This window comes from Triturus cristatus, chromosome 1_2, assembly GCF_964204655.1.
Source record: "Triturus cristatus chromosome 1_2, aTriCri1.1, whole genome shotgun sequence".
Classification (NCBI taxonomy): domain Eukaryota; kingdom Metazoa; phylum Chordata; class Amphibia; order Caudata; family Salamandridae; genus Triturus; species Triturus cristatus.
The window spans coordinates 509,941,811-509,968,367 of NC_140580.1; the positions used below are offsets into that span (position 1 = coordinate 509,941,811).

The 26,557-nt window shown below is 42.0% G+C and overlaps 1 protein-coding gene across 2 annotated transcripts in view; it reads right to left on the bottom strand.

Annotated features, from left to right (window-relative positions):
- Nucleotides 1-26,557, bottom strand: part of DOCK1 (dedicator of cytokinesis 1) — a 1,163,810-nt gene that overhangs the window by 1,006,727 nt on the left and 130,526 nt on the right. For both annotated transcript variants that reach the window (XM_085606236.1, XM_085606235.1), the window contains exons 7-10: nucleotides 9,261-9,396; nucleotides 2,169-2,326; nucleotides 951-1,032; nucleotides 436-571 (exon numbers count right to left, since the gene is read on the bottom strand). In XM_085606236.1, coding sequence (XP_085462362.1) covers nucleotides 436-571; nucleotides 951-1,032; nucleotides 2,169-2,326; nucleotides 9,261-9,396 — 512 coding nt within the window. The remainder of the gene's footprint in view (nucleotides 1-435; nucleotides 572-950; nucleotides 1,033-2,168; nucleotides 2,327-9,260; nucleotides 9,397-26,557) is intronic.

Sequence of the window (26,557 nt, forward strand, 5' to 3'; positions counted from 1 at the left end):
CAAGGTACGGAAGGCGTGGATTAAGCTTGCTGAGAGCAATGTTTATCAGGGAAAGAAGAAGAACGTTTTCTTTTTTCTTTTCTAAATAGAACAGGTTTATCACTGTATATTTTGAAATCTTGTGGAAGTATAGGAACAATGTATGGGCTAGAGGTTGAGCCCAACTCTTTCCATATAACTTTGCACCGCACTGGCAAGGAAAACTGGGAAGGGCTTTTTCAAAGTGTCTGTAGAGGTATCTTGGCTATTGGATCATCTGATATTGTACACTAACAGACATCACACAAATGATGCTAAATATATATAAACTCAACTGAATATTTTTCCAAACACAATTTATAATCACAGTGCAAGAAGTGAGATAGTGGAGTATAGTGGAATATGACGACCATGAACAGGAAATATTTTTCGGTTCAATGCAGAATTCAATAATACCTGCAACTCCGAAGGGCCGCCGTAATCCTGATGTCAGTTTTCTTGTATTGTTGTCTCTTAGTTCCATACGTCCTAATCTCACAATCTGACACACGTAACATATCTTCTCTCTTTTCAGGTCCTTACTCCCAAGGTCCTAGAAAAGTAATATTAGTGAATTATTTTGAAAGCATTTCATAATGTATTGCAAAGAAAATCTTCACACACTCTATGCCACTAATATAATATTTTCATCTAACAAAAGCATCTTGATAACTATTTAATGATAACAATCACCTCTGGAAATGTAATTCTGTTTACTGGAAATTCATATATGCATAAGTTATAGCCAAACATATATATATATATATTGAACACAAAATGTAACACTCAAAACATGCATGAGTTTTAACCTATTTACAGACATCAATAAGTGTTTAGAGGTAAAAAGTCAGATCAACAAAATAATGAGCGGGAGATAGACTCAAAGAAAGAAGATAAAATGATAATGAATCAAAGAATGAAATTAAACTTACTGTAAATACTGCTCTTAGATTGTGTAACCTATCTATGTCTATTGGCAATCCTGAACTGGACCATCGCACAAGATAGTTCTCACTGCAGAAAAATATAAAAAAGAGGGAATTCTTATTACGGCTACCAGTTGACCTCATTTAACAAAAATACAACTAGTTCAACAGATCTAAGATAGTTTACATTGTTTTAATGAACCAGTAAACATGAAATGGTTAACTGTCATATTTTAAGGAACTTCATTGTAGTACAGCAGAAAATATTAGAAAATCTATGAAAAGTGTTGAAGGTGCCACAATACAAATTCCACTAGAATTTAACCCCTTCCATGCTGCGCAAATTCCGCCGCTGTGCTGACGGAATCTTGCGCGGGCGTGGTCATGACGGAACGGTTCCGTCATGAGCACAGCTCAACCGTGGCTCATGACGGAACCGTTCCGTCATGAGCACCGAAGGGGTTAAGGAAGTTATTAACAAATCAATAATACTGCAAGATGTGCCCCTCCTTCTGAGAGAATATGGCCAGTTTGGCGCAAAATAAGTCAGCCTCATGAAGCATTGTTTAACTTATAAATAAACAAGCTTGACTCCTCGGTATGTACAATGAAAACGATGCATGCAATTTCTACCTATTAAATTTGAGGCCAGTCCATTGAACTGTGCCAGATTTATCAAACCGAGAAAGTGCTGAGAGGATTTGCACTAATCCCACCACCTCAATATTTGGCAAATCCTTATAGTCAGCTGCAAACAAAGAGACCTCTGTGTCTTCATTCTCTTCAGTGAGGAAGAAGCATTGCGACCCATCCTCTGAGAGGGACCAGGGTTTCAATGCCAAAATAAATGTGGCACCTCGTGAAAGGGACAGAGGCGGAAGGATAGAGCAATCCATGAGCCGACTTGTGTGCTTCCTCTACTTCCCACACCTGCCACGTGCACAGCGGAAGATGCTCCTGAAGGACCGCTTGGACCGTGCAAATGGTCACAGGTGACCTTTCAACCCAATCTGATGCATAAGTAGTTGCAAAACATTTCTTTGCAAATTGTATAATTTGATTAATAAATCATTTTCTACAAGAAAAAAGAATATGCGCGTCTCAGAAAAACAGGTGGCTAAGCATCTATCAAACTGTTAAGGTAATTATCATAAAAAGTGAACATTATTAATCATTTTAACAACACGTTCATGGACATGGTACAGAAAATAAAAACTGCCCAACCTGATAAACTTGGATTCCACTGGGTCATACAGGGACATTAGCACTTCCGCGTCTTCGCCTATTTTACACACCACATTTTTCAAATTAACGAACAAGGCAAACGACGGGGTGGCTGCAAACTTGGCTTGTCTGGAAATGTCGTTGTTTTGCTTTTCAGACTGCAATAAATGAAAAGACAACATATGATTACAACAATGACTGCCGCTTTAGTAAATAAGGCATCAAGGCCACACACCCACCCAAAACAAACAGACAAATATTGCTCAAAACTCGACGCTTGAGATTTTCAGTCTGTATTTACATAAATAGATGTTTTGGTTCCTTACTACTTTCTTCTCTTTCAACTCAACATGTATATGTTTGAGACCCTGAAAAAGCATTAAAAGCACTTTAAGAGTCAATGCATCACCCACTGGGCGAAGCGACTGGAATGAAAGTCCCACTGCACTATTAGATCCATGCACAGTGAAGGGATACAAGCAGGGGGGGCGTGGCTAGGCGCCCGGGGTGAATGGCGGCGCCGGAGTAGAGCTCCGTCCGGCCGAGGACTCAACGGCGGTTCGCGCATCACCTGCGAACACGGAAAGGGAAGCCTCTGACGCATGAGGACGATGGGCATGCCCTGAGCTCATCCCTGCTGCCGCGACGGCCTTTTTTTCAACGCTGGTGTCCTTTTTTGTCACGGTCGCGGCTCTGAAACGGCCGCGACCGCCATTTTGTTTTTTGAATGCCCGGGATTCCCTCAGCAGCGCGTTCACCGCGCATTGAATTTCTGGACTTCTAAGTATGCTGGCACTTTTCACAGTAATGCAGGCGACACAGCAGCTACAACCAATTACTTTCAGGTGACTTCCTCTTAATTTCCACGGCTTTTTTGTGATTTAATGGACATTTCTTCCTCTCTTCAAACCTGGCAGCCATTTTGGGATTTCAACTTGCTTCTCCTGGCTTTTTTTTGGGGTTTTTTTTTTGTTGCTCTTTTTGCTCTTTCTGGCCTGGCATATTTTCTCATCAACTCTATTTTAACTGCCTCTCTGTTATTTTTCGCGTTCTTTGGACCTTGCAAAGTGCTTGTTTTGCTTCCAGCCTTACGTTGTGTCCCTGGTAAACCTGCACTTCATAGACGTGTCGATGGCTGGTTGTTCCAATAAGGTCCACAAACGCAATTATATTAGGAACTCCAAGCTTTTTACGGAACTGGCCCAGTTAGAAGCCTCCCAGTCTCTGTCTGCCGATGAGATGACGTCGCATATGGAAGCCTCTTCACAGCCTTCAGCCAAAACGATGCCTAAGAGGTTGAAAAAAGATCCACCCTCACCTCCCAAGTCCTCTGTGACCATCTCTATGGAATTACTCATTGAAGAGATACGGGCCTTGCGTCCTTTTATGGAAGAAACCAATGCTAAGTTGCAGGTTCTTACTGACAACTGGACTTCGATGGATGAAAGAGTGTCATCAGTGGAGCGTGATGTCTCTTCTCTTCAGGAATCTGCTGTCATAGTCACCCATTTGCATACGCAAGTTTCCTCTTTCCAGAAGCAGGTGGAGGACTTGGAAAATCGAAATAGGCGCAACAATCTCCGCCTTTACGGTCTGGTGGAAGGTTGTGAGGGGAGTGACCCTGTTAATTTTTTTAAGTAATTTCTTCCCAAGCTTTTACACTTGCCCGAGGATCCACCGCTAAATATTTCAGCGTGCTCACAGGCTGGGTCGAATTTCCTCCTCTTTATCCGCGCCAGTGAGACCCAGAGGTGTAATAATGTACTTTCCGGAATACACAGATCTGCTGAAAGTTCTCTCAGCGGCCAGAGCCTCTCCTCGTCTCACATGGTCGGGGGGTTCCACTCTGTTTTTTGCGCAAGATTATGCCAGAGCCACCGCAAACCGACGTAAGGCCTTCTTGGATATGAGACCTGACCTTCGCTCCCTTGGTGCCCGATACGGTCTCTTCCATCCTTGCTTATTTAAAGTCACCTACAATAATAAAACCACGACATATGAGGACCCTACGTGACTTCGGAGTTTCCTGAACTCTTGCAGCCAGACTGCCATGGACCTCTCTGGGCCTTCCTCTTCTCTCCCACCGTGACTTTTTCCGATGCTGTATTGTGTTGTTCCAGTTTCAGTTGATTGCTGCTTTTTCTTACTCAATTATTCTTAGACCTGCATGTTCTCTTGCTGAGTTTACACTTTTTATTGAAATGTTTGTTATTTATGTCATAGTCTCTTGGTCCGCCCTATCCAATGCTTGTCTTATGTCTTTGTCATTTGCCGTTGTTTAACCCTGTTATTTTTCTTCCCTCGCAGTTCAATGTTCCGCGTTCCGCCTTGTTCCTCTGGTTGGACGCCTCGCTGACCCCGAGTGTCCTGCCTTCTCCAGCTGGCCCTACCTCCATCCCCTCGTATCCACGTACGTCTTTGCTTGTTCCTGTTCCCGATCGTACCTCCCCTATCTTATCCCTTATAAGTATCCCTCATATCCTTTATGATATGTTTGTTTTTGTTCTGTTTCTATTGACCTTGATTTTTCCTTTCATGTTTTCAGGTTTAGTGGTGTCATTACCTTTTTCACAACCTTTTTCCTCTTCTCTCTCTTTCTCCTCTTTTCTCCTTACCTTTTATTGGGTCTCTCGGTCATGCTTCTTTCTCACTCTACTTTTTTTTTCCTTGTTACTTCATTTCTCCTTCGACTTATACTCACTTTCTCCTTCCTTTGGCCGCTCTCTCTCTCAACACACTTCTTTATTGGTCTCATTGTGCATATTATTTTTTCTCTTTTATTGGACTTTTATTATTATTATCTCCGGACTTTATTTTGTCATTTCACTGATCTCAGTAGTACCTTGGCTTTCCCCTATCTTTTTGATATCTCTCAATCTTTTCTTACTCTTCTTGCTCCTATCCACTTCATTTCTTCTCTATTCCTTTTCTCTCTCTATCTCTCCTATGTTTTGTATTTTTCGCAAGGCTTTTTTTCAATGCTTTACTCTCTCTTTGCATCATTCTTTTAGTAATCTTTAATCTTTTACATTCACAGAGACCTGCTTCCAGGCCTGTAAGAGAGTGCTGACCAGGGACAAGACTCCTGCAGGGAAGGCGCAATGCAGGCAGAGGGTCAAAAGCTCTCTTGCACGCATTGCAGGACCCCATGCACCTATGCTCAAGCAATGCATGAGTGTGTATATTTACACCCTCAACATATCAGTAGAAATTAAATGCCTTACATTTCCCTGAAAGGACCTTTAAGGTCCACACAAGTAAGTGTGATCCTAGTGGGTGGGACTGTGCAGAAAGAGAATTCCCATTTACCTTTAAAATAAGGTAGCCAATAAATATGAAAACAGTGGGTGCACACTTATAAAGGAACAAGGAGCAATATGACACGTCAAAATATGTGACTGCACTTTAACAAACCAGACTCTGTGCGTAATCAGAATTAAACAGAAGCATTAGCAAAGCTAATCGGTTCGGGATGCGGCCGAGGTTAACTCATGCACTCCATCCATTACTTTGTTTTTGATGCCCCAAGTGTCAATAGTATGCCCAGGTGTGTCCCGTGCTCACTGTGCCAATGGAACTAAGGTGTATATGGCTGATCAGCCTAATAAACATGACACCGGTCCTGATTTGCTTGTGTTCCGGTTCATGGAGGGCCTTGCCTGTCAGTTTGGGCTGGGCTTTTCCCACTGGAGCAGGGTTAAGAGTGATTTGCATATGGCTAGGTTCCACCTGAGGTGGCATAGAGGGGGGAAAACGATGGATTGGATGCAGCCCTAAACGGTTGCCAGTGACTGAGCATTCCATCAATCACCTTGTTTTTGATGCCCATGAATCCAAGGTGTCAAGGCGAATAAAAAGAAACAAAAAAATGTGTAAAAGCACTCTCCTGAAGGGAGGTGGGAGGGGAACACCAAAGAGGGTGAGAGTGGAGGGAATAACAAAGAGGGCGAGGGTGGGGGGGATGAATGAGGGGTGTGGGGAGGGGAAGCAATGGGACATAGAGGAGGGCAGGGTGGGAGAAACAACATGAAGGGCAGCAGTGAATGTAAGCAACACAGAGGACGGAAGTGGAGATAAGAAGCAACAGGCAAGAGAGTACCATGGAAAGGATTGGGGAGAACCACATGAGTGAGAAAGCAATGGTGGAAGGACATGAGAAGGAGTGCAATAAGAAGGATATTTGCAGTGAAATTATGTGGCATGGTGTATTTGAGCATGACAACTTGTTATAATGACATGGGAAAGAGTGGTGTTTAACAAATATTGTCAGAATGAGTCCACGAGTTAAATGCTCTCTGCTGACATCTGTCAATGTTCAGCTCATGAGTTTGAATTTTGCAAGTACTTCGAAGTTGTTAACTTGTGTGATAGAAGAACGCCTTCAGAAAGTACACATTCTGTGCAACGGAGTGCTGCCTTATATGAAGTTCATTTTAAAGAGCGAGAGCAATGGAAAACCAGCACAAGCAGTGTGTAATGCATGCCCACAGACATTTCACGTTAGTTGCATCCTTGATTTTAAACTGCACATCAAAATCTCGGTATGTCACCTCTTCAAAGAACATATTACACTGCCGGAGCGCTTTGGCATGGAGGAGAAATACCAATGTAGAGAGCATCTCTAATGGAGACCAAAGCTGTCCTGCTTTTAGACTAAGCGCCTATTGTGTTAGTCTTCCCTATGAATGCCACAGTGACGCGATTGCTTCTGCGCTGTCAAGCCTGACGTTTGCATTGTTAAATGGGTGCGTTTGTAATGGCCAGGGTGGGGGACACAAACAACTTCATATCAGTTGTTTATTTCAAATATTCTCCAGAAAATGTGCTACACTTCTGAACTTAATTGAAAGAGAAACTCGCACAACTAGTCTCTGTGGTGGGTGGATGAAAATAATAATACATTTCTCCCTAAGCTCGATGAAATTGTATTAGGTGCCATCCAGGGTCAAGGAGGAGGAGGGAGGGAGAGAACAGAATGGACAGTGGGGGAGGGGGAAGGAAGGGCTGTTAAACACGAGGGGCAACAACAGACAGAGGGGGCGTATGAGGGCGCACCAACAAGGGGACAGTGGGAGCTGGATGGGGTGGATTAACCAGCGCGTGGGCGCTGGAGGAGGGCAGGGACAGTGCAATTAAAACAAGCAGAGTTTGTGATGAGCATCACTGGCAGCCTGTAATGCCCATGTGAGAAGAGGGCCCCAGCTGCTGCTTTCACAGCAACTCGCCTGTGCAGCCCCGGGCTTGTTTGATGTGTCCAGGTGGGGGTCCTTACTTTTCTTTTCTTCATGGTGACACACTCCCCCTGCCTACAAACAGCCTAGGCAAGCTCACAGGCCCTCTTTAAAAGAATTGGTAATAAAGAAGCTGCAGGAGGGACACAACTATACCGATGAATACCCCTGCAACTAATGCCTATGCACAAAAAGATGGTGTGTGGTGCATCGGCAGGATGTTACTGTAACCGTATGATAAAGCTCATTTAAAGGGCACTGCTCACTTGCGTGTGCTTAGTGTGGATCAATAGATGACAGATGAGTAAGCGCACAGGGACACTATTTCTGACCACATGGTCAGTGTACTTATATTACATAAATAAATGAAAAAAATGCTTCCAAAAAGCATGGTTGAAATGCGTGTGCGATGGCATGATTGAAATGCATTCATCAAGGATATTAGGTAAAGGGCATATAGTGTACGATGTGAGGGAGTTTGACGGCCCACATACAAATAGTTCTTCACAAGCAAATGAAAACGAGTTCAGGAAACAAACGAAACAGGCTGCTAATAAAACAAGCATTGGTGTAAGTAGATGGCAGCAATGACAGGAGGGAAGAGGTGTGAACAAGGAGATAACAGATGGCCAGAGATGGCCAAACAAAAGGCTCAATTTGTGACTTCTCCTGTGCGGGAACCAAGCACCTAAAGGCGGGACAGATGGACACTATTGACCAACCATGTAAAGTAATTTTAAAAGGCTTGCCAACCAGCCAACCAGAAGCACTGGGCATGATGAAAAGCCCATATTCTGAATACAACATGCCTTGCAGAGCAGCACAAGCACTGCCCAGGCTCGACCTAAAAAAATAAGCACTCGTTGGAAGCATATAAACCAGCCGATCAAAAGAGATGGTAAAGAGACACTGCTCCATTAACACAAGATTGACGAGTTGGGACATTAATAAGTAGCAGGAAAATTAGTGTGGCAGGAAAATTAAAAATGGTAAACATTGGATGGGCTCCAAGCCTCAGTATGTTCTTTGTAAGCCCACAATATGTCTTTTACAACCAGGCAGCTTCACTGTCTGGTAGGCTCGACCTACAAAGGGGGCATAAATTGCAGACAGGAAAAATAACTTTAGGCGAGTCACTCTCCATCTGTATTTATGTTTACATGCAGATATCTGGTTCAAAACTGCAAAACCTATAATGTGCAGATCTACCGTATAGTCCTTATTTTATATATTATTTGTTTTCTTTGTCAACAATGTTGTAACCTGCCTGGTCAATAAAGTTCATTCTAATCTGAACTTGAATTTGATACCTCCTATCAAGATTTTACAAGTATCAAAGTATTTATTTTTATTAAAAAAACATCCTGAGGTTGGAAGAAGTCTATGAGCATGGCTGACGAGGTGATGGGAACCATTATTTATCAACCAATCAGATAGGTGCAGATTTGCTAAACACCATTATCGTCCTCCCCAAAACAACTGATATTTAGTTATACTGTTACCAACGTTGCCAGAGATTTTCTCCACCTAAACAAGGCGATTGAATTCTTCATACCAGGTTTATATAATTCTGTACATCCAGTGGCAAACATCTCCAACACTTTATTTATGGTGGTGCCTGCTTAGTATGAAAATTATGATCCTTGAAATGGCACAAATGGAAGAAAGGGAAACGCTGTTCAGTGGACATATACCTGGTTAGCCAAATAAGAGTTTTTTGTACTTTGCAACACTGACATTATCAATATTTATAATTTATGAATGCTCCTAATTTTTCTCATGATCGCTAACTTAGAAAGCAGAGCACTGACTGGCTCTCCTTTGCCTCGTGATTTCACAGCAACTGACGCCCTAGACCTACCTTTTCCTCTTGTATCCTTTCCTCGACTTGTTTTGAAGCTACTTCGTGGGCTCGGAAAAGGCTGATTGTGCTGGTTTGTTCTGGATCCAAAATGTTCCCATCTCCATCCCTTACAACCAAGTCCAAATCGAGAGTTCTACATCAGAGGAGAAGTAAAATGTACAATGGATTTACTAACTTTCCATTTGTCCAGAAAATACATCGATATTAACTTAAGATGCACAATTATATGTACGGTATTCTTGCAACGACAGTCTCAGTTTATCACCGAGAACAATAAAACACTAATCGTGTAATCTTTAAAAAGAACCTGTTAAACACAGAATTGCTAATCTTTTTTTGTTTGTGCATTTTTTTATCAGGTAAACAGGGCAACATCCAATCTAATAAACTGTTTGGTAAAGGCAGAGTACATTGTTACACCCACATCACACAGTTTGAATCACCAGAAAGTTGAAAACATCGAAAATATATAAAAAAACAACCATACCTATGCTGGGTTTAACGCGAAGCAAGACGATACTTATCTGTAACAATAGATGAACAACTTTATTTTGTTTACAAATATATAGTCTCCACTTAACCCTGCCACTTAAATTACGGGTGTGTCTGTAATCAGACTACTTTTGCATAGTACTTATTAAAAGGAACTGCAGAATGCCATTATGTTCTACATCGGCAGGTGGCTTTCACTAACAAAATGCAGAATGAAATCAGTTCAAAGTTTCATAACCTCTTCCATTTCTAGGGGATGTTGTCAGGAATACACATGGTTATAAAACAGCTACCAAACTGGAAGCCCGGAGTTTCAGATAGTTAACATTTAATCTGGCATGGTTATTCTTCTATAAACTTTTTGCCCTGGCTTGACAGCACAGCTCTCACTGGATTTTATGTGATTAACAAAAAAGAAGCTTTCACGAGTACTACTGAGAGAGAGAGGCTTATGCCACACCCACATATTGGTTACCTTGAGTACAACATTTGATTGGGTAGAAGATGTGTGCTTCCACTGAAACAGGGATCTTGTACTGTACTTTTTCCCTTCTGGGAAAGCTTATGCTCAGTAACAGCAGGACTGTGTGCATCATGGTGGCAGGCCAATAAACAAGACTGATCTGTTTATTACAAAAAGTATTAAAAAAAACTAGTAGGTCTGACATATTTATTGTGAAAAGCATATATGTAAGTAAATAAGTAATTCATGCTATATATTAATCTGTATTGAAGAATGTGGAGGGGTATTTTGTTACCCGACATCTCACAGATTATTGTAGTAGTCATGGTTTTGGTGTTGCATTGCCCCTTTGACAAATTTTGGGTGATAGAAGATTTGCACTTTTATCATTCTTGATAGGCCAAAGGAGAGACAGTAGTTTGCTTGGCCAAACATAATTTTGCATACATTTGTAAATGTATGACTGCATGCCTGCTAGTTTTCTCGTGGAAAAGCTAATGACCCCCCCCCCCCCCCCACACTCTTTCCTCCACTCGGGTGTTCAGCATCAGAACAAAGCATTACCCAGATAACATTTTCAAAGGCTAGAGACATATTGGCTTTACCAATGCATATTTCATGACACCACTAATCAGATTAGAAATCATTTCAAGACCAATCTCAAAATACCTACTGTATAGAGGACCATCTCCTTATTGGTTTTACCAATCCTACAAAATATGCTTTTCAAACTGATGCATTAGGGCAGAACTCAGTCATCAGAGATCACGGAACGTCAGTAGTTTGGCAAAATGAGGATCTATCTAATAATTCCTAATTTGATTTAATGCATGTAATATTATTGCATTGATGTTCTTTTTTAATATACTGCATAACTGACCTTTATTAAATTATAATTACAAGATGAGTGCTGAATTTACCATGCAGCACCATGTTTTTATCTTTTGGTCTCCGCAGAAAAAGTTACTTACCTTCGGTAACGCCTTATCTGGTAGAGACATAGTCTATCAGCAGATTCCTTACTATAGAATTCTCCACAGGCGCCAAAGTAGATCTAGAAATATTTACAGCAGTGCCCCTGCTCGTCAGTAGAGGGTGTTGTGTGACTCCGTACCAATGTTGTCTACGTATGCAATGTCATCGGAGTTCATTTAAACCCCTCCCCGACACGCTGACGTAAGTGACTTTTTACGACGCCAAACCACAGAGCCATCATAGAAATTGGCTGTGGAAACAGTGTGCCATAAAAGATAAATATAGTTTTGAAATAACAACTACGAGTCGAAATGCATGGCATGCGAATACCAAGAAAGGGATCTCTGTGGTAAGATGGAAACAGTTTGCAAAACAGGGAGGATGGGTGGGTTGGTAAGGAATCTGTGGCTAGACTATGTCTCTACCAGATAAGGTGTTACCAGATAAGGTGTTACCGAAGGAGTAACTTGATAATCTGATAGAGACATCTAGCCACACATACCTTACCTCAGGTTAGATACCCAAGCAATACCATCCCTGGAGGAGGAACTGCGAAGTAATTGTACTAAAAATTCCTGATTAAAACTAGCCTGTCTATAATATGAAAGACAAGACCGGACGCACTTAGGATGATAGCGGAGCATGAGCGAATACTTCACCCTAAGAACCACAGGCAAGAGAAGTCAAAGAAGGTGAAAAGCATGGCAGTAGAGTTACTCATGGCAGAGGAACAGAAATGTGTCTGTAGAAAATATTCAAAATAAATACAGTACTAGGACACTTCCAAGATGGGCTCTGACCCATGGTTGGCCATGACTTGGGAACCCAAAGGCAACAGCTAATGCCACTCAGCTATAGGGCTTGACTTGAAAAAAACATGTCAGTCAAAAGTACTCCGCAAAACACAGAGAAAATTGACCAAAGAACCGAACCCATGAGCACCTGGGGCTCAAAGGGCCAGAGGCAATAGCAAGTGCATTAGAGGCAAACCTGTCCTAAGACACAATGAATAAGGACCCTTAGAATAAATCCATGGTGAAGGAACATGGATTAAAGCAACCACCCAAAAAATTGCGAAGACAAGAACAACAAGTATTGACAAGCACAACACTTGTGTTCAGAAAAAAGCCCAAGAGACAGAATTACACAGATGGGATCATTTGACGTCTAGAACCCATAGAGGTGGAAGAAGAGCTAGTGCATACATAGTGACTAAGTGAAGACGAGACTGCAAGCTAAGAATGAAGGGCATATCCAGGTAAGCTATACGTAGGACCTGGTTACGAAATGTAGCAAAACACATATATAAAGATATACAGAATATATATGCACTGCTACATACATATATGTATATATATATATATTTATTATCTACTGGCGGTCGCCAGTAGATAGTTATAGTTAGGACCGTGTTTCCATAGGAAATCTAAAAATTCTATTTTGAATAACTTTGGCGCCGGTTGACGAATCCTCGCGAAATTTTCAAAACTAATGGGGCGCTCCGCTCAGCTCCTACCCTGAAAGTCTCGGGGTGATTCGTCAAGCGGGGGCCGAGAAAAAAGGGGGGTCCCAAAACGCATTTTCCCCATGAATTTTTCCATAGGACCTTTAGTCGAAGGTACAGACCGAACGGCTGAACAGAATTACTTGAAATTTGGCAGAGAGGTAGTCCTCAGGTCAGGCATGTGCCTTGTGTATATATGAAGTCAATCTGTTCAGTAGTTCCTGAGAAAACTGCAGTTAAAAGTACATATATATCTATAGGCGCGCACCATGCGCGCACCGTGCGCGCACCCTAACGTGCGCGAGCGTAATTCTGATTGGTGGTTACATCTCAGTCAACGTTCGAATCGGTCGAAATCAGGAAGTGTCGCCCGCCATTTTGTTTGTTTTGTGTGCGACAGGGAAAAAGGAAGGTGGCGAACGTGAAAAGGGGGCAGGGTAGAGAGTTTCTGACCCCCTAGTCTTTGTCAGGGGGTCCCTGAAGGACCCCGAAGGCTGGAAAAAAAACTGTACATTTTTTTTTAAAAATCGCTGGGCGCGCGCACGGTGGAAAACATTTAAAAAAAAAAAAAACATTTTAAACGAGCCATTCCATATTACAGGATACAGTCAATCTATAACTATATACATAGGTAGTTTATTGTAAAATAAATATATAAAAAATATAATAATACATACATAACTTAGCATTTAAAAAACCGTACAAATTCACTTAAAAAACCATAGGTTTCACATATAGTTGGGAATTCGCATTTAAAAAACCTTGCAACTTCACTTAAAAAACCATAGGTTTCACACACGTTATAGTTAGCTGGACATTTCACTCGTAAAAAACCAATGAAATTCCCCCGTTATAGTTAGTTCAGATAACTATAACTCGCGCGACCGCCAATCTATTACAAGGATGATGTCATGAGTGATGCCACTGACTATGTCATGAGTGATGTAATATGTGACGTCATCAGCAGTGGATTGCGGGCGTGCGAGTTATAGTTATCTGAATTAACTATAACGGGGGAATTTCATTGGTTTTTTACGAGTGAAATGTCCAGCTAACTATAACGTGTGTGAAACCTATGGTTTTTTAAGTGAAAATATATATATATATATATATATATATATATATATATATATATATATATATATTATCTACTGGCGGTCGCCAGTAGATAGTTATAGTTAGGACCGTGTTTCCATAGGAAATCCGCAACATTCTATTTGTAATAACTTTGGCGCCGATTGACGAATCCTCGCGAAATTTTCAAAATAGGTGGGGCGCTCCGCTGCGCTCCTTCCCTGAAAGTCTCGGGCAGATTCGTCAAGCGGGGGCTGAGAAAAAGGGGGGGTCCCAAAACGCGTTTTCCCCATGCATTTTTCCATCGGACATTTAGTCCAAGCTACAGCCCGAACGGCTGAACAGAATTACTTGAAATTTGGCAGAGAGGTAGTCCTCAGGTCAGGGATGGGCCTTTTGCAGGTCTGGTGTAAATCTGTTCAGTATTTCCTGAGAAAATAGCATTTAAATCAATATATATATCTATAGGCGCGCACCGTGCGCGTACGGTAATCCTTACCGTACGCGCACGCTGACGTGCGCGAGCGTGATTCTGATTGGTTGTTAGATCTTAGTAAACATTCGAGTCGGTCGAAACCAGGAAGTGTCGGCCGCCATTTTGTCTCTCGCAGTCTGAGGGGGTGAAAAACAAAGGTGGAGAACGTGAAAAGGGGGCAGGGTGGACAGTTCCTGACCCCCTAGCCTTTGTCAGGGGGTCCCAGAAGGACCCCCAAGGGCCAAAATTTGTTTTATTTTTTTTACGAAAAATCGCGGGGTGCGCGCTGCGTGCGCGTACGGTTGAAAAGGAAAAATTCCGCGAACTGCGTAACGTGGGCGCTTGGTGCACGAAGCACGGTGAAAAACCTTAATAAATAAATAAATAAATAAATACATAACTTAGCATTTAAAAAACCGTACAAATTCACTGAAAAAACCATAGGTTTCACACACGTTATAGTTAGGAATTAGCATTTAAAAAACCTTGCAAATTCACTTAAAAAACCATAGGTTTCACACGTTATAGTTAGCTGGACATTTCACTCGTGAAAAACCATTGAAATTCCCCCGTTATAGTTAGTGCAGGCAACTATAACTCACGCGACCGCAATCCTCTGCTGATGACGTCAGATATTACATCACTGATGACATATGTGTCTTTCTGAAAAAAAAATATTTGCAATATATGTATAGCTAAAAATTAATGGAAGAAGACATGGATAAATAAGTGTCTAAATACAGTGATATAATATCTGACGTCATCAGCAGAGGATTGCGGTCGCGTGAGTTATAGTTGCCTGCACTAACTATAACGGGGGAATTTCAATGGTTTTTCACGAGTGAAATGTCCAGCTAACTATAACATGTGTGAAACCTATGGTTTTTTAAGTGAATTTGCAAGGTTTTTTAAATGCTAATTCCTAACTATAACGTGTGTGAAACCTATGGTTTTTTCAGTGAATATATATATAGGTTTATCTTTTTGTCCCAACAAAGACATGGATCTGGCAAATATACGTATTGATCTTTACAAATTTTGCCGTAAAATCAAACTCAAAAAATACTTCGAAGAAAGGAAGTCTCAACCATCATCTATAACCAAAAGCCCGTTGAGCATAAAGGATATTCCAGCCCTCAGAACAGCAACCTCACTACAAACTGAGTCAAGCTCACAAGTAGAAATGAGTGAATCCTCCCAAGTATCTGACTTACAATACTGCCTGCTAACGGGTTATGAAACCAACAGAGGTGGCAACAGTGGCCTCAAAACACGATCAACCTTCTGCCCACAACTTCCTCCAGGAAACAAAAGAGACCTTTTCCAAGAAATCGTGGTAGAGGAAATTAACAAAATGTCAACTAATCATCCGATGTCACACTCAAAGAAAAAAATCAAAAGGAAAAAGATATGGAATCTTACACCCAATGAACACACGGCATTACAAGAATTACGGGAAGATTCAAGTATAATCATCAAAGCCTCAGATAAAGGCGGTAACATAGTCATCCAATCCTGTGAAGACTATGTTAAAGAAGCCTACAGACAATTGAATGTTGAGGAACATTATGAGAAGCTCACGGTAAACCTGATCAAGGACTGGACTGAGGAATACCATGGAAATCTTTTGGCCTGGAAAGAAAGAGACCTCATTGATTCAGAAGAATATTCATATCTGAAAACGAACCATCCCATCACGGCAACCATCTACTTCCTCCCAAAGATCCACAAATCCATCATCAATCCACCAGGCAGGCCCATTGTCAGCTCCATCGGTTCCCTATTGGAATCTACATCCCGTTTCATTGACATCTTCCTGATGAACTATGTCACAGCCTTACCATCCTATTTGAGGGACACTATGGATTTCTTACAAAAAATTGAAAAACTGGAATGGAAAGAAAATTACTTCATGGCTTCCATCGACGTATCATCCCTGTACACATCTATTCATCATTCAGACGGAATAGCAGCAGTGAAACAGTTCCTCGATACCAGACCAATTTGTTACTTAGAACATTAAAATATGTTAATACAAATGCTCACATTCTGCTTGACACACAATATTTTCCTTTTCAGAGGAGACCTATTTTTGCAAAGACAAGGGACCGCGATGGGGACTTCATTTGCTCCAACGTACGCTAATCTCCTTATGGCTGTATGGGAGACGGAGGTTTTAAAAGAAGAGAAAGCGAGGAACATAAGATCTTGGTCCAGATACATCGATGACCTTTTCATTATATGGGAAGGCGACACTGATGGCCTTAGGAATTTCCTTGACTCTCTCAACATTAACAAATACAAGTTGACCTTCACCTCTACCATAAGCACTACTAACATTGTATTTTTGGATGTCGAAGTTTATATTTCAAATGGCAAAATTTGCACCAAAATGCATAGGAAACCGACTGCCAGCAACAGCATTCTTCATGCCAACAGTGGACATCCAAAAAAGCTCAAATGGAGCATACCCTACGGGGAAATGTTAAGAGCAAAAAGAAATTGTTCAGAGCTCTCTGACCTAAACTCCCAACTTCAAGAAATGAGTCAACGTTTTCTACAACGAGGATACCCTATGGAAGTCATCAACACAGGTAAAGACAGAGTCAGCACAAAGAACCGATCTGATCTTCTTCAAACTAAGCTGGTGAAAGATGTTGAAACAACCTCCAGGTTAATTATTGATTTCAACAATCAAAGTGATGACCTACGCAAAATTGTACGAAAACATTGGGAAATATTGTTACTGGATGAAACTGTCAAAAAAATCTTATCTTTGAGACCTCAGATCACCTATAGGAAAACTGCGTCTCTGGGTGATCTACTGACACACAGTCACTGAGATTAAACCAACAACTACAATATCCTGGCTGAACACCCCGGGTTTTTGGAAGTGCTCAAAGTGCAAAGCATGTGAACATGGAAAAAACACAACTTCATATCAATTACAAAACGGTCATGATGAATTAATCAAAGATCACATCACTTGTGAATCTAAATTTGCAATCTACATTCTAGAATGTCCATGTAAAAAACTATATGTAGGGAGCACGATTAATAAACTCAAACTCCGCATCCTTCAACACCTCCGTGCCATCAAAAACAGAGATTTTTCCTACCCCATGGCCAAACATTTTTCTGAATTCCACACTGGTGACAGCAATCTTCTAAAATATTTTGGCATCAAAATCATCAAACAGAAAGAGAGGGGTGGAAATAGAATCCTTGAGTTAAGAAGAGCGGAGTCAAGAACAATATTGTCAATTGGCACCGAAAAACCATGGGGTCATAATTTGGATGCTGAACTACATGTACACCTATAAATCAGGGAAAGAAGGACATGGACATTCCTTAAAAATGACATAACCAACCTGGCTTCTATTAATTCACTAGCTGATTCTTGATTTTTGTTACACACAACATAAGACTGTAAACTGCTGTATTCCCTTCATTCCCTCTGTAACAGATTAGATTGACAAAAAACTTTTTGCAAATGGTTTCTTCAGGCAGGTGGGAACGTATTGTTTGATGTGATTTCTACTATTAACATCTTTTATTGTGCCAACTTTGACCACCCAGTACTTTACTAACACATGATTTAAACATACATATATTTCTCTTTATAAGAATCAATATCTATAAATATGATATTACATGTAGATACTATTAGAGAATTTTGTTGTAAAGATTGTGTATATATATACATTATTTATTGACAGAGTTGTAGTCAATATTAATTGGAATCACTCCTTTTTCGCAATTATGTTCCCTCCCCCCTTTAAATCGGTACTTCATCTTGATTTCTAATTACTTTAAAAACCGATAGCAAATTACAACTACTTATTTATCCCACCAACCATTTGAAATTGTGGATGTATTGTAGCAATTAAAAGCAAAATCATTGTTTACTTTAAAAAAAACGTTTTGTCGACCATGCCCAGTATGTTTTCACTTTCTACTTGTTAATTTGTATCAACACTTTAAATTGACACTCTGGGCCTCGAGACTCTATGGTCCAGTCGAAGGCCGAGTGCCGAAACGCGTAGACCGTCTCTTGCGTATGCCTTGTTCCATTTATAAATAAATACCACTGGATTGTGCTTTGTTTTGCTGTGATTCTTATCGACGACGTACCTTCAACATTTGGAGGAGAAGCGAGGGGAACTTCTTATCATATATATATATATATATATATATATATATATATATATATATATATACACACTCATATATACATACATAGACAATAACCTCCACACATATAAATATATTGATCATAGAAGAGGCAATTCCCTCGCTGAAGCTGAGAACCATAAGTAGTATGGGCTGAGTAGTCAGCAACATAGTACGAACCATAAGATGGTGATTATATAGATATATATGGAGAGAGAGAGAGAGCGAGGAGAGAGAGGAGAGCGAGGAGAGTGAGGGAGAGTGCGAGAGCGAGAGAGAGAGAGAGGAAAGAAACCAAGACTATACCTAAGCCCAGAAGCAGGCCAAGGTGATAGAGGCTAATCGATGGTGGTCTAGAAGATGGTACCGAGCCTTATCATCAACGGTAAGGCATATCCGACAGAGCAGAAGCCGACTAAAGATCGGATGAAAGTATAACACATAATCTCATAGGGACTAAATCCCCACAAGGGGAACAATTCAAAAATTGAACCAAGCAATTAAAGATAAGCAACAGAAGAGATGCAAGCTAAGGAAGAACAACAATTGTTGATGGAGGAAAAAATGTCTCACAGGAATGTACCAAAAGTATAAGGGCAATACTCCTACAGCGCTGAGTATACTCAGGTACATGGGTCAAGAAAACCCAGAATTGTTTTAAAGAAGTGTAATACACGCAAGAGGGGGGTGTTCTCTATGGAGAAGAAACCTCAGCAATAAAAGATAATGCATAGATTAATGACTAACCCCTGTGGGTAGGATATTAGGGCACCGTACAGAACAAAATGAAGAGAGTTGTCCATGGAGAGAGTTACCGAAGGGGATAAAGCAAGCCAACGAAGAAATTAAGTGCAAGAGGATGAAACAATAATGCTCTAGGAACAGTTTCAAGTAACAAGAAATCCACCAAAAGGTGGGTGAGCCATTATCACACAAAAAGCGACCACATAGTGCCATTTAATGGATAGAGATGTAGATGCCTTGAAGCCAAGCGCCTGTATGATCTCCGAAAAAGGAAGTGTTTGTTGCAATAAGGGAAAAAGACTAGCCTGTAGGCAATAAGTGAGTATGACAGACGTCCTGATGGGAAAAGTCAGAGCAAGGACAGCGGTGGAAGAAAGGAATCTGCACTTCAGTACTACCACACAGCTAAATAATGTGGAGGAAACCACAAACAAGATGTTCAGCATGGCAGGGAAGAAAAAATATTTTTTTATTATAATTGTTTTTAAATACCCTTGTGAAAACCAAAAGAAGTGAATGAAACGTGTGCACCAGAGTAGTCCATTAAAAGTGCACCCTGATGAGGAAGAGCGAGAAGCTCGCTAAAGAAATGAAGGACACAGAGAAAAGAATGACCTAGTGGGAAATAATGGTCAGGAGAGTAACAGAAAAGAGACTATGGCTCATAAATTGTAGACCACAAGTGGCTCTAATAAGTAGTGCAGGACCATAACCTGTCATCGTCAGTGTAAGTAGTATAAGAAAAATACCTGCAGGAAGGAGGAATACCACACCGGGTACCCCCAGTAGGTGGGATAGACAACCATGGACACCACCATGGAATGCTCAACTGAGAAAGAAATGAAGGGCTAACATCCCCAATACAATCGGTAATGCGTGGATTTAAGGAGATAGACAGGAGCAAGAGCAGAGCTAAGTTTCTCTTCCATACAGACTGTTGCGAAAACGCCACAAAGCAGAGTCAGCATGTGCACCAAAAAGATGGGTGCCATCAAAAGGCATGTCAAGCAAAGTGGTCTGAACAGTCTCTAAAAAAGCGGAGGTGCGTAGACAGGCATGATGACGGAGCACTATTGAAGAAGCCAAAGCCCGACCTACTGAATCAGTGGTATCTATCCCACATCTAATGATTAATTTAGCCGCCTGTTGCCCATCATAGACTACCTGGATAGGCTTGCTCCGTGTGTTGTCCGGAAGCGATGGCAACATGTGTATAGGAATCCCACAATGTATGAGAAAAGCGTTCAATAACACAAGATGTATTAATGTTATGTTAAATCCATTTGTACCACGCACAGATACTCAGCAGAGTGTCCCGGCGCAAACTCCAGGGAGTTGGACCACTAGGAAAAGAACTTTTCAAAACAAGAAGGTTTTAAGCCTCTTTCTAAAGATCAGAGGATCAGGAATACTGCGTAGGGTCAGGGGTAAGGCATTCCATGCCAGAGCAGCTTTACGCACGAAGGAGCACCCACACAGCCTCTGGCGTTTGAATCTTGGGGTCAACATCAGGAACAGGGAGGAGGACTGCAACTCTCTCCCTGGTTTATAAAAAACAAACCTCTTCTGGAGGTAAACAGGACCCAGCCCGTATAAGGCCCTGTGGGCAATCACCAAGGATTTGAATTTAATTCGTGCCTCCACTGGAAGCCAATGCAAAGAGCGCAAATGAGCGCGTATACTACGCCTGCGAGATAGACCCAGCAGAAGTCTGGCAGCCGCATTCTGAACAATCTGTAATTTGTTCAGAAGGAAACCAGGGATGCCGACATAAAGTGCATTGGCATAATCCAAGCGAGACAAAATCAGAGAACGGACCACCGTTTCTTTGGCATGTCTGGGTAGAAAAGGCAAAAACTTCTTCAAGGCTTTTAACATGCCAAAACAAGACCCTACCAGCTTTTTAACCTGAGTGGAGAAAGACAGATTCTCATTAAACCAGACCCCCAGATTTTTTGCAGCCGTACCCATAGCCTTAGGCATGGGAAGGCCAGGGGGCCAAAGCCTCTCCCAGAAGTTATCTGGAATGCAAAGCAGAACTTGTGGAGAGATAAGTCTGCCACAAGCGTTCTGTTTCCAGGAATCTGTGTCTGATGGAACATGAGAAAGGGAGTCGATATCATACGAGGCCAAAGCAGCCTGGACCACCAAACTATGATGAGTAGGGTGCCGGAGGAGGCAGGCAGGATAACCAGGGGCCCAACAGTGTTTGTGAGATATAGATCAATCACTGGGGCCCATGTATCGGGTTTAGCCCAGATCCTGACAGAATGTCACAATGAGCGTCACTATAGGGAAGCACCGGCTCCACCTTAGTTTGGCGCTGTGGAGAATGCCAATTAGGGGATCAGTAGATTTTTCTACAGAAGGAGGAGTTAAAAAAAAAGAAAAAATCAGAGAAACTCGCCTTGGCATACCAGCTAAAGAGGAGCACGCCGCTGTAGCAGGTGGGGAAGGCTGTAATTCACTAGCTACACCCAGTTTAGTTAGCCAGCTATCCTCCACAAGAGGCTGAGCAGCATCAGATATGGGGTGCAGAAACCCCGATTAGTCCCCATCATCTCATAAACAGTGTTCCTCAGCAGGAAAAACATTTGAGGGCTCCACAGAAAGTCGAAGAAGGATGTCAGGGATAGGTGGCACCATTTTCTTCACACTTTACATATTCGAGCACTGAGTTGGTGACATCTCGAAGTCGGAAAGAGGGAAGTGGCCTGGTGTCAATCGGGACCGCATACGTCATCGCCTGATTGGATACAAGCGCCGAAGGTGGAAACCCCAAAGGGCTGTGCACCAGTGCCAAGACGGACTCAACCATCAAACCTGAGAGCCTAACTGAAGCCAAGGGTGAACCTGCCGGCGTGGACACAAACGAGGCAACTCTCACCTCCTTGGGGCTCATAACTGCTCCAGGGGAAGGTGAAGACCCAAAGATGGCATGCAGAGAGCAATAATATGCTTGTATCTGGGTCAGAGTCACCACGGCTCCCGGCAAGTGGGAGGAGTTGTGAAAGTTGGAATCTCTGTGCAGTGAAGTCTGGGGATGCCGCGACTTCAACCGCTGGCGTTGAGACTTATCGTGGGACGATGATGGAGAGTGACATCCATTGAAACGGTTTCCGCAAATGAACAGTGCAGTGACTGTGAGAGCCACGCCAACAGGAGCTTCATCTGACGTTCCCGCAGTGCCTTCGGCCGAAGTAGACAACAGTAGTCACACTCCTCCGAGTCATGATGAGGTCCCCAGCACCACATACACATGAAGTGAGGATTTGCCGTCCACAAGACCCACAGGGTTTGAACATAAAAACACACTGTTTCAACGATGAAAACATCAAGGTAGTCCAAAAATGGCCTGAAGTAACTGCTTCTCTAGATCAGCTTTTTAAGTGCAGAAAAAAAGAAACTGATGTCAGCGCATCGGGGAGGAGCTTATATGGACTCCCGTGACGTTGCATATTTGGACGATGTCGGGACGGTGTCACACGATGCCCTATCCCGACACGCAGGGGTACAGCTGAAAATATTTCCGGATCCAGTCAGGCACCTGGGGAGAAATCTAAGTTAAGTAGCTAGACTTCTCGATCAGATCTTGACTATAAGGGCAAAGTCTTGTTTGGTTCAGTGTTGTTCAACTTTTAATTTCAATCCACTGTGCTGCAAATTGAAATGTAAAATGTATTTCAGCCAGTATGATTAATTTATGGTGATGCTAACAATTATATTTTTACAGTAAATCTGAAACTTGCATATCTGTCAGGCAGACTACTGTGCTTTATGTGATGGGCATTAGTTCTACTTGGTAAAAAAAGGAAGGACATCATTGCTATAGAACCATGAGTAACTAATGAAAGTAGCAAATACACCAGCTAGTGTATCTAAGACACTTCAACTATAACTGTAAAGCACAGACAGAACACAATGCAGTAACTTAGGAAGATGTATTCCTATGTGCACATTTCAGAGATTCACAACATTCCCAAGGAATCTGCATGGAAAGCTGTGAAGATCGTTTGACATTTACATAGGGGCCATATTCCCTCCTGCTAGTGGAGCGCTCCACAGTCGAAAACCCCACACAGGGGAATACGATCCTGTGTGCCGATGCACACTTTTTTCCACTGTGGGCAAAATGGTTTTCCCTGTGAAGAAACCCGTCCTGCACATCTCCGGCAAAGGCTGTAGTAATATGACCTTTTCGAAGGTCGAAAATGGGAATGAGAAGAGTTCATAAATGTACACAAACTTCCAAGGCTAACCACACATTTGAACATCTTCATATGCATATTTTAACAACCCTGAGTGGGATTTACAGGTGCAGAGAACTCCACACTCAAGGCAGTGATCTCAACATCCCTAAATTAGTTTGCATCTGCAAAGAAGCCCTTTGTGAATGTGTGGCAAATTGGGTAATAAACGCACGTTTTCTATTGTGACTAGGGCCCTTAGTCTATAATGTGCATGCTTTTAATGCAAAATGTGATGTTCAACTTTAAAAAAATTACCATTGTGTGCCTGTCACAAATGACAAAACACCATGCTTCCAAAAGAATTAATTAAATGTAACATTACACAACATCACGCCATTGCTGCCACTTATTATACAGAGCATGTGCCATTGCATTGTGCTGTAGCAATCTGACGGTCTACCATTAAGGGAACTACTTCAGACTACTGGATGTAACCTTCCCCAATATAAAGAAGGGCACACAGAACCACCGTGCTTTTCAGTATTTTCTCGGTCTATCCGTTTCCATAGATAGTTCCCACCAACACATGTTTGTTTACTCCTGCAAAAAACAAATCTAGTCATCCCTCACCATGATCACATCACTTATTAATGTTTTGTCTCCAACAAGACCCCAATAGTGCTGTTTCTGTCATGGGCACATGAAGAATCCTGCCACCGCTCCCCACCCCCAAATAAGTTAGCAACAAGATGGCCCTCAGCTGAGGTCATTAATATGTGTATGGTCACTTATCAAAAGTATTCATTTGTACTTTTTATCTGCTACAGTTTGCTCTCCTATTTGTATTAGCTAGTAGTGGAAAGAGGTATACAGAAAGTTAGAAACTCAGATAAAGAAGAAAAACAATATGATATTTAGTAGCAGTTGAGTCGTCTTCTTTTCCCTTGCTTCACAGTTCCATTTTAGGTCTCAGCTATAGACAACTTTGGCTGTCTGGTGGAGAAGTATGGTTCTGAATGCATTACATATACTTAGAGTGGGCTTTGGGCCAGTGCCTTATTCATGAGTAGATGTCTTTGTTGCCTACCTTACTTCCCTACTACTGATTTATGACTTTTCTCCCTACTCTTGCTGTCCAGCCAAGGAGCATTTCAGTCTCAGTGTTTTGAATGGTCACTGTATCCTTTCACTGCTATCAGCCCTTGCATTGCAGAGCATATCATGTTCAACCCTCCGTCTCTCTCCCTGCCCCCCCCCTCTTCCTTCCACATCACTCTTTCTCGACTAGTCCCCTTAAATGGTCACCTTCTCCCCACCCCATTAACTGCATTTGCATTTATGGGGCAGCCTGCCATGCTATCGACAAGAAGCCTGTTTAAAATAGTATTTAACCATTCTAAAATTGCTGTCCACACATGTGCAAGCATATGCAGTGGCGTCTTTCAAAGCATTTTATTATGATTGAAAAATTCCCATTCAGAAATAGCCACCATTTACTACTTATGTGCATCTTTGAATGGGTTATTCAAAAACATAGGAATGTATTCAAAGAAGGTTTCTGCAGATGCACCTGCATTTGTGGTAGCCATATAGGGAGAAAAAAGAATTAGCAAAGAAAATAGTTTTGCGGCTAAGACCTATTGGCATCAATACTTTATTTTTAGAAAACAAACTAAGCCAGCAGATGGAATTTTATATAGTATCATCATCAACAGTCTACATACAATGAGGGTTTAAATGTGGATCAGGAATCTCAGATAGAATTGCCTTATATGCAGACAATGTTCTTATCTTTTTGGCTGACTCCAAGAATTCGGGCCCAAGGGCGCTTTAGATCCTTGGACCTTCAGCGAGACAACAGGCCTCTCCATCAACCTAAACAGATCCTCAATTTTTCCAATCCCCCCAGAACCTGGCCTGGGCATCCGACCTGCACATAGTCATGTGCAGCTACAGATACCTGGGAGTACATATCACTCCCAATGCCTCAATGAGTTGAATGTCCAACCGATCGTGTATGTGCTAGAGGCCAACATTAAAGCATGGCTTACACTCCCCCTGTCTCTCATTGGCCAGTTGGATATATTCAAAACGGTCTCACTGCCCTCCTTCATATACCATTTACAAAGCTATCCATACTTCCTACCCTGCCCCTTTTTCCAGACAAAACAAACTAAATTGTGTCATTTCTAATGGAATCAGGGCTCCTCCCGCATAGCGCTCAATAAATGCTTCAAGTCCATGTATGGAAGGGATAGAGCAGCGGCCAATATTAAATCATACTACTATGTTTCTCATCTAATGATCTTCAACGAATGGTGGTATGAAACTCAGAGCGACAACGCCTCCAAATAATGGAAGCTCCAAGGTACCATGATCTAGCATTTACTATACTTAGGGAAAAAACACTATCAACTCCCCCACTGCGACAAAGGTGGTGTTTCAAACAAGGGAACCTGCCTTAAAGGCAATGGGCTGAAACTGGAGACTCACAGGACAGGCACCTATGGGTGGGTTCCGTACTAAACCACATAATAGCGCTGAAAGGATTCTCTAAATGGGACACCATAGGTATTTCCACTGAGAGATTTGATGGCGGGCACCACACTAAAGTTGTATTCAACCCTATAGAGCAAATGCAACCTACATCATAGCCAGTTTTAGCTCTAAATCCAACTGCGACATGCCCTGACATTGCACATAACAGGAGTGGATATAGTCCCTGAACCCAACCCACTGGAAGAAAGGCTACTCCTCGGGAAACTGGGAAACCACAAAATAACACAACCATATTGCTCGCTTTCACACCACATTCCTGACACTTTTGCCATACCATGCATTGCCAGAGAGCGGGACTAGAGGCCCTCTCAAACAAGAAATGTGCAGAAACCTTGTGCATCCCAGAGACATTCAGCAATTGAAACACAAATCCACCTCTTTCAAATGAAATATCTCCATAGAGTATGAAATGTAAACTCTAGATATTAGGCATGATTGCCTCGTCCTCCTGCCTCCGATGCAAGGCGCAAGAGGGCGACTTTATGCACACCATATGGGGTTGTGCTAAAATGAATGCAAACTGGAGTAAAGTACTCTCCTGTTTGGGCCAAGTGCTAGGAAGGCCTATACCACAAGACCCCAAACTGATTCTCCTACATATCACCACAGACTTTGAGGAAGACTGTTGTAAGCTGGCACAGTTGC